General features: G+C 36.7%; 1 protein-coding gene across 1 annotated transcript in view; it reads right to left on the bottom strand.

The window, feature by feature from the left end:
* LOC110289830 (ankyrin repeat domain-containing protein 36A-like) overlaps positions 1–9,495 on the bottom strand; it is a 179,688-nt gene that overhangs the window by 75,191 nt on the left and 95,002 nt on the right. Inside the window, exons 46-48 of the mRNA XM_021156225.2 lie at positions 7,875–7,947; positions 4,543–4,616; positions 3,070–3,163 (exon numbers count right to left, since the gene is read on the bottom strand). Coding sequence (XP_021011884.2) covers positions 3,070–3,163; positions 4,543–4,616; positions 7,875–7,947 — 241 coding nt within the window. The remainder of the gene's footprint in view (positions 1–3,069; positions 3,164–4,542; positions 4,617–7,874; positions 7,948–9,495) is intronic.

The raw sequence follows: 9,495 nt of genomic DNA, 5'->3' as shown, positions 1-9,495 counted from the left end.
TGGATATTAGCCCAGAAACTTAGAATACCTAAGATATAAGTTACAATTTGCAAAACACATGAAACTCAAGAAGAATGAAGACCAAAGTGTGGACACTTTGCCCCTTCTTAGAATTCGGAACAAAACACCCATGATAGGAGTTATAGAGACAAAGTTTGGAGCTGAGACAAAAGGATCACCACCTAGAGACTGCCATATCTAGGGATCCATCCCATAATCAGCCTCCAAACGCTGACACTTTTGCATACACTAGCAAGATTGTGCTGAAAGGACCCTGATATAGCTGTCTCTAGTGAGACTATGCCGGGGCCTAGCAAACACATAAGTGGATGCTCACAGTTAGCTATTGGATGGATCACAGGGCCCCCAATGGAGGAGCTAGAGAAAATACCCAAGGAGCTAAAGGGATCTGCAACCCTATAGGTAGAACAAAATTATCCACTAACCAGTACCCCGGAGCTCTTGACTCTAGCTGCATATGTATCAAAAGATGGCCCAGTCGGCCATCACTGGAAAGAGAGGCCCATTGGACTTGCAAACTTTATATGCCCTAGTACAGGGGAACCCTAGGGCCAAAAAGTGGGAGTGGGTGGGTAGGGGGTTGGGGGGGAGTGTATGGGGGACTTTTGGGATAGCATTGGAAATGTAATTGAGGAAAATACCTAATAAAAAAAAAAGTCATTTTCTCATGTAACCTTGTGGGATCCAGGAATGAAGTTAGGGTCGTTAGTTCTGTGCATATTCTCCACCCAATGAGCCTTCTCACTGGTTCAGGCTGAATTTTGAAGAGAAAATGATTACATTTTTCTGACTATGTTACATTCTATCATATTATGCTGTAGTATTTATATCCTGTCATATGATCTGTAGCAATAGGACAGACTATGACAGCAGAGACTAATTGCACTGACAAATTAAATAGAAGAATCAGGATAAATAAAAACCACAGCCTCCTTTTGTAAGCCTTGTATAATTATTGTGCTGTTTAGGATAGCTCTGAATTGCCAAGGTTAGGTCAACCTTGCTCTCAACTTCTGGTTGTATCGGAAAACGCAAGAAGTTCAATTCTTTCCACCTTCCCAATAATTATTTGCCAGCTTTGGGAAAGACACACACATTAATCAAAATAGGAGACACTCACTGGTGCAGAATTTTCAAGGTGAGCTGAGAAATGTGGAGTCATACATTTAGAAATACCAACATATATACCCTGAGGCTGTATGTATGTGTGCATGCGTGTATGTGTACACTGGATAACAATAAATAAAAGAAGAGGCCATTAATTTGAAAGGCAACAATGGGTGATAAATAGGAGGGCTTAGAGGAGAAAACCAATTTCTGATTTTAATATGTACTCTATAATTTTCCCATCATTCATTTTCCCATCTCAGAATCTATTTTCTTCATTCTTTCTATTTTATGAGTTTCATAAATTATACTGACCATTTCATTCTCCCTAGGTTTAGTATAGTATCTAAGAATTGTAAAATTAGAATTATAGGAGTAGTGAATATTGTAGAGACTTTTCTTCTTGCAATAAGAAACTAAACCTTTTTATTTTTCATCTCATTTGAACTTTGCTGTGTCTCAAAAGCATGAACAGAACCAAAACAATATTTATTTTTCTCTAGGTTCTTGTAAGCTTCAAACAATTATCTAACAGATCTTTTAAAAGCTCACTTGATAACTACTCTTCAAACAATGTTTGATTGGCCAGAACCTTTGGATAACTCATGGACAAATTCAGAATCTTGGAGTTGCTCAATCTCAGTTCCAGGTCTGTCATGGTCTTCAGCAGTTATCTATCAAAGGTAAGAGTCAGTGGCTTTGCTGGCTAGGTTCTGCCAACTTGATGCAAAGCTAGACATATTTAGGAAGAGAGAGTGTTAATTAAGAAAGAGCCTCCATATAATTGACATTTCTGTGGGCTATTGTCTTGATTAATGATTGATGTGGTAGAGCCCAGCCCACTGTGGGAAGTGCCACCTCTGGGCATGTACTTGTGGAGTGTATAGGAAAGCAGGCTGAGTAAGCCAGTAAGCAGCATTTCTCACTGCCTCCATTCCTGCCTTCAGGTTCCTGTTCTGCTTGAGGTCGCGCTCGGCAGTCCCTCAGTGGTGGACTGTTACCTCAGAGATAAAATGGTCTCTTTTCTCTCCAAGTTGCCTTTTAGCCTGCGTTTGCTTCAGCCATGGCACAGAGCACTAACCACTATGTGATTGGTGTGAGTTACCAGAAATGCCCATGTTGTATCTGATCATAGTATTTTATCATGGCACGACAAACCATAAGATAGTGGCTGATAGAGATGGCTGCCTAGTCTATTGGCTCAGTTTTCTGTTTCAGATTAGTACTCTGTCTCTCATCCTTATGTTTACCACATTCAAACCACAGAAGAAATTACACATTTCCAAATGTCTTTTTGGACTTCCATGGTGTACTTGACCATCTCAAAACACACTTACTCTTTTTCCTCTCTCCTGTTTTTCTCATTTGGTTAGGTATTATACTACCCTGAGTAGTAACCAATGCTGGGCATCAATTGCTCTCCCTATATGACATAGCAGCTATGTTCTTACTAGCCCTATGAAAATCAAATGTTTGTGTTCTGGAAGGGGTAGGAAAATGTTCATTGTCTTCTCAAAGTGGAAGAGGGATGCTTCTGCTGTCATGATGCATAGATAATATAAGCAGCAGAGATCACCTTTTCCCTCTGACATCTCTAGCACTCCGTGATTCATACTTTGGAGAATTACACTACCCGCACACACTTTACACATGCCGTCGCAATTCCTCTTTATCCCTCAATGGCTTTCCTGCCACTCCCTTCTCTGCCTTCTTTTGCTTTGCTATTCCTCAGACATTATGAAACTTTGTGATGTATTTAGTATCTCGGCTTCTTTAACAGCTTGTTCAGTTACATTGGCAGAACTGTTTCTACATGGCTTATCTGAAGCTTAACTTGCTTTGTGAGAAATAGGGAAGTGTATTTGAATAGTACACTAATCCAACCTTCCTAACTTATATAACTACTCACCCTAAGGACTTGACATAAAACATGTGAGTTACCTTTAACTTCTGTATTTGTGGTAGTTTCTGGTCTTTCATCCATAGTCCTGGCTAAATGAACCACATCATCCAGTGAAAAAGTCTCAGAGGTAGTCTGTTAAAATTAAAATAAAAATGAGCTGCAAAATACTTTTCTTATAGAGAGTATCTGAATGCCTCTTTCCAAAAGCAATTTAACTGAAATTAAGGGCAACGTGTATGGGAAACCATGCCATTCAGACTGAAAGCCTCTCATTCCTCTCAGGGGGAGCAATACACACAGAAGAAAATCTGAAACATTTTCTAGGAATCGGAATAGCTATCAAGTATGTGTCAATGAGCAAAGATAAATTAGGATAATTTGTTAACTTGATATGAGAGATTATAACAAATGCATAACTAATATCTTTAACCTATAAATATAAATTCCAAGTGTTATTTGTAGCTTTTTGATAGTAAGATCACCACCACAATGCCTGAAACTTCCCTCTGGAATGAAGCAATACAAAACAAATGCTTTTAGTTTCCTGAAGATTCCACAACCAACACAAGTAATTACAGGTACCAAGTGTTTTTATTGTGAAAATGCAAAAAGTCTGCGTGTTTCATTTATTTGCTCAAGGTCAAGTACTGTTTCTATCAGTGTTGTCATAGAATAATGATAATAATAATTAAAATATAATAACATAAAGCTCTTCTTTGCACCTCTGATTCCAATTTTACTCCCATGTTATAGACTGAGGAACTGATGACAAAGGGTCACACACAATGGGAACACTGGTGTTGTGTGGTGTCACAGTCTAGTCTTTTCTTAACAAGTATAAGCCAATAAGTTCATCAAATGTTTAATACTTACTGTGCAAAACCTGAAAGGCCTTATGTGCTTAGAGGCATCTGTTGGAGCTTTCTTACATGCAGCCAATAAAATTATGCAGCAGTAGTAACAATAAACAGATGGAATCAAACAGAAGCAATGTGTCAATTGTCAATAAAGAAGATGCATTGGAATGCCAAACTCCATTACCAAAGAAAAGAAAGGTATTTCTAAAAGGTAGACTAGAAATGATCTCTTACAAGGAGAACTGATGCAAAAGGTACTTGGAAGTATTAACTCATTTCAATCATAGATACTGACATGAAGAGACTGCCGGATATGGGACAACTAGGGCGTTTTAGGAGATGTGCTGATTTGCTTGCTCCTGAGGTTGTTTTAAGTTTAACAAGTCATTATTTTATGGAGCTAGCACATGAAGTTTCAAATGATTTTCACAGGAATAGTGAACAACAAAATTAAGACCAGATTTCAAGTTGAATACATAAGTACCCCAAGAATGTTTTTAAAATAATAAGATGGTAAAATATATTTTAAATAAAGAGCATAGTTGTGACTGATTGTTCTGATAGTTTGGTATGTAATTGTATCTGTCCTTTTTATGTTCTTAACACAAAGCAAAGCAATATTGAATGAGACTCATCAATGTAATATTGACATACCCATGACTGGAGACTTTGATGGCTCCCATGTCTTTTGAGCTCTTCCACTGCCCTTTCTTCATTTCTTGATTCTTCTGACAGATGAAAACATTTAGTTAGCATTAACTATAATATAATAGTAATAAATAAAACGAGGGTATCACAAAGGAATAAGTTGAACGTTTGAACATAGTTATAATGATTCTAAATTTTCATTTCTTCCCAAGCGACCATTTAAAGGGATCTTACTATTTAGTTGAATGTTTAATATATTGTGAGGCACACATGCTCATGCAAATGTAAATACACCACTTGGTCAGACATTAGACACTGTGAAATAAAGAGAACTCAGTAATTTCAAACATTTACCCACAAATGAACCGGGCAACTTGAACTCTAGACACAAAACTGGAAAATACCATTAAGTGTTCAAATTCACAGTGTACATCATTCTCAACTTCATATTAGAAATATTACTATTTTTATGTATTATATAGAGAAAGATGCAAACGTATCAAAAATGTTTTGTCTACTTACTTAACATTCTTGTTTCTACTTTTTAAATCCAATCAGTTGTGTGAAGTCTTAACTGTCTAAATTGATTTCTAAAAAATAGATTATCTCTAAAATGGGATCCTTTGTAACTTTAATGTGGTTTCTATTATGCTTAAATAATTAAATCATTCTACATGTGCATATCATTTGGTAACAGATTGGAAGGAACAACATATTTTTTATCATGTTTGTGTAATAAGACATTATTCTTCTTGTTCAATAATTATTGGTTGAAGTACTGATAAATGCTAGGTAGGAATTGGAAATTCTACCCTGTCGAAGTCACCAACAGATTTCCCCCTGGTATGCCTGCCATGAGGCACAATAGTATGGTCAGGTGCACAGAAGCCTGGGAATAATAAAAACACAAAAGAAGAAATGGGCGTGAGTTATATTTACCTTAAAATATATGTACTGGTGAGGAACAGACCTCAGCAGCATGGCAATGTGAGTGGAAAGTGGGTACAGATGAAAACATGATGGTGGAGAGGCCAGCCAGATTCTGGTTATTAAAACAACTCCAGTGCACTTTTGAGTAATGTGTTTGAGGTGTCCCATTGTGACACTTGCCCTTGACACAGACCAGTGCTGTGCATGGGGAAAGCACACAAGCAGAACAAGCACACGTGTCAGAGGATGCCCTCATTGAAGATAAGAGGTGAAAATATGAGACTCAGACCTGAGCTAGGAAATGTGCCAAAAATTGTTCATGGCATGAACTCATCTTGTGATCTATGAAAATGGACCTCTTTCTGAGACTCATCACAAACACACTGAATGCCACGGTGAATGTAGGTTTCCAATGGCTTGTGATTTCCAGGAGAGATGAACATGCATATTCACTCTTGGCAAATTCCTGGAACCTTCAAGACAGGCCTGAATCCTGCAGGCTAGACGAGTCACAAAACATGGACATGCTCAATGATGTCCACTTTTCTGATAATTAGTTATTAGCTTTGGAAAAGGTGCAAATGTCAGTCACAAAACACTGGGAGTTATAGAACAGGTCAAGGATTTTCAGTGACAACTGTACTTAGGAAGCCAAACATACGGACTCACATTTTAAAAATCTTGCTTCTAATATTTGTGTACACTTTGTAGTTCTTATGCCAATGCCAAGAAGGACATTTGAGTTATCAACAAATTATTTCCTTAGATTTGGGGTCGTAACAATGGAAGAGTCAGAACATGGCAAATAGCCCACATTTGGTTTGTGGAGATAATTGTTTGCCTTTCTTTTCTGTTTTAGTTTGTGATAGGATTAAAATTGAGAAAAATAAAGATAATAATTCTTGGGTAAGCTTAAAGGTAGGATCTTTTCAGAGTTGGCCAAGTCTAATGAACATCACTTAGGAAAATGCAAAAACAGCACGCTGGACATGCTGAGTGGTGAAGAGGGGTGTGATTTCACTCTTACAATCCTTTTGACTCTATGATAAATTTGATATTTAAGAATTATAGGGAGAATTGAAATGATCTGACTCCTGAAAACTAGCATTCCATTCTGCTCCCCAAAGGCTGCAGCTAGTGAGTGAGCTTTGAGATTAAATATAATTGCAGAGAATCTTTCTGAAAGACACTTAGGCTTCTTCACCAAGAATTCTAAATTTAACTGACATCTCCCTCTTTTTATGTAGAGAGCAATTCATTTTCAGCAATTTATCACTACAATTATAGTCTTATTTTATTCATTTATTTACACTCACACACACACACACACACACACACACACATACACACACACACACACACACACACACACCGCAGCATTCATCTCTATTTAGAAGTGCATGCATATCATACAATCATAAATGTAGATCTATTTGATAACATAGAGTATTAGTATGCTGGTTCCAATAGGTGCCTACATTTTTATCATTTGTTATTATCTATCTCTTTACAACGTTTATGTTCCCTTCAAACTAGCTAGAAACAAATCAATATTTATCCTTGTCATGCCTATCAAAGTACTAAGCAGTAAGACATTGTATAACTTTGATAACTACTGACAGTATGGTTGATAGACTAGTAGCTTATTTTATCCAAGGATAAATCTGGAGTCTTAAAGCTACTGAATATGGCCAGCATATCATGATCCCTGAGAGGAAAAGAAAAAATGAGGGTAAAAACAAACAAACAAAAAAGAACATCTGGCTCTATTGATTCACTTTCTCCATCATAGCCCAATTTTCCAGAGAATAAGAGCTTTTTCAGAAAGTACCAAGAGGTGGTAATCAATGATCCCAGGGGATATGATTTAGATTCATTATTTTAAAAAAGTAATTATTTGATCATCTCACATATTGTATTTTGATCATATTCATTTCTCTTCTCTTATATTTTTCCAGGTCTACTCTCTTCACTGGCTACCCAACTCTTTGTCCCCCTGCAAAAAAAAACCTTATCATAATCAAATTTGTGACCCAAATATTCTTGGGTATGTGGCTACATATCACCTTCTCACTACACACACTCCTTCCCTGGACTCCTGTGCTTCCTGTAATTCCTGTTCTCCATCCATAACTCTGTCCTCATTGGTAGCTTGCCTCCTCTGCATTGCATTTTGATTAAATACCCCTTAGATCTTACAATGCCTTGTAATTTATTGAACAATTCAGCTGTTTTACTTACACATTCAGCTAGTGTGTGCAGAAACTTTTGGAAATCAATCTTATTACCATTTTACTTCAACTTTAAGTTAATATATAAAACATAATTGTATTTCTCCTTTCAAATGTTGCTCCTCCTGATTTAAATAACTATGCTATCTGTGGACATCTCATAAACATAGCTCATACCTTTCATTTCTCCACTTGTAATAGTTTTTCTCCTTTGATTTGCCGTCCCAGGTAAATGACTCACATCGATCTTCTGTAGAAGACATTCAGGCATAAGCTACGGAATTTAACCTAAAGAGTGAGCTGCACAAATGTCTTAGAAACTTATAAGAAATAGGAGTTTTTATTTTAAAAGCAAAAAGAAACGAATTTAAGGAAAGATTTCATATGACTGCCTGCTATAGGAAAAGATTTAGCTTATCTATATTAAATCCAGGTTTTATTTCATTGGCATTGATTAAAAAAAGGGGAAGGCCTAGAAGGTCACCATAACCACTTTCATAGAAAGATTGGTAGGTGTCAAATACATGATAACCAGGAAAGACACAATTAAGACTATTTATGTTAAAGTTTCAAAACAATATTGCACATATATAAACATAGAAGTAATATATCTCATCAGGGAGAAGAATTCTAGCATGCATCTCTATTTTATGAATAAAATCACCAGAGCACACTTATTACACCCTAGGCTTTAATAAATTAAGTCACAAATGAGTACAGTGGGAAAAGCCTTTCACTACCAAGGATCGAGACACATGGGAGCCTGGTAGCTTTGCCATGGCAACACACAAAAACATTTAGTCTCACTTCTTATTCTGATAGAAAATAGTATCACCATCTTAATGTGTGCTTGGTAATGAACAATAAAAAAGGAGGGGGCTTGAAAGATGGCTCACTAATTAAGAGAATTCCTGTTCCTGTAGGACAGGTTCGAGTCCAGGCACTCTCATGATGGGTTCCAGTTGCCCTTAATGCCAATTATCGATGGTTTAGACCTCTTTTCTGGCCTCTGCAGGCACTACATACAGGCAAAACACTCAAACACTTAAAATAAAATTAAATCTTTTTAAAATGGGGCTCATAAGGTTGGGAGGGAGATATGGGGGCAATAAAAACCATCAGAATGCCTCATATTGATTAGCATGTCTGGACTGATTGCATTTTCAGCAACCTCTGAATATCTATAGATAAAAGCATTACCTGAAGTATAAAACTTTTAATGTGTTTTGTACACTAGACAGATAATAATAGCAGTATATATTCACAATCAAACATTTAAATAATCTTATGGAGAATATCAAGTCTAATTATCAAATATCACGCATACACATAACTATCAATTTTTTTCTGCAAATGCAATATATACAGATACGTGGATCAGTATGAGGCGTTCACAATCTTCATACTATAAGTACAGTGTATAAACACGTTCATAAGATTTGATGGTGTATGTCCTTTAGATGGAGGTAGAGCAGAAAGGCACCTTTATATGTGAAAAATAAATGCTGCCATGCTTAAAGTGCACACTAAGTGATTTTTTAAATTTCTTTTCAAAAATAATTTTTATTAGATATTCTCTTCATTTCTACATTTTAAAAAAATTTTTATTACGTATTTTCCTCAATTACATTTCCAATGCTATCCCAAAAGTCCCCCACACCCTCCCCCCAACTTCCCTACCCACCCATTCCCATTTTTTGGCCCTGGCATTCCCCTGGGGCATATAAAGTTTGCAAGTCCAATGGGCCTCTCTTTCCAGTGATGGCCGACTAGGCCATGTTTTGATACATATGCAGCT

The sequence above is a fragment of the Mus caroli genome, chromosome 2 (genome assembly GCF_900094665.2).
Source record: "Mus caroli chromosome 2, CAROLI_EIJ_v1.1, whole genome shotgun sequence".
In the NCBI taxonomy this organism is placed as follows: domain Eukaryota; kingdom Metazoa; phylum Chordata; class Mammalia; order Rodentia; family Muridae; genus Mus; species Mus caroli.
The sequence above is the reverse complement of the archived record's forward strand: the minus strand, read 5'-3'. Positions and strand labels throughout refer to the sequence as shown.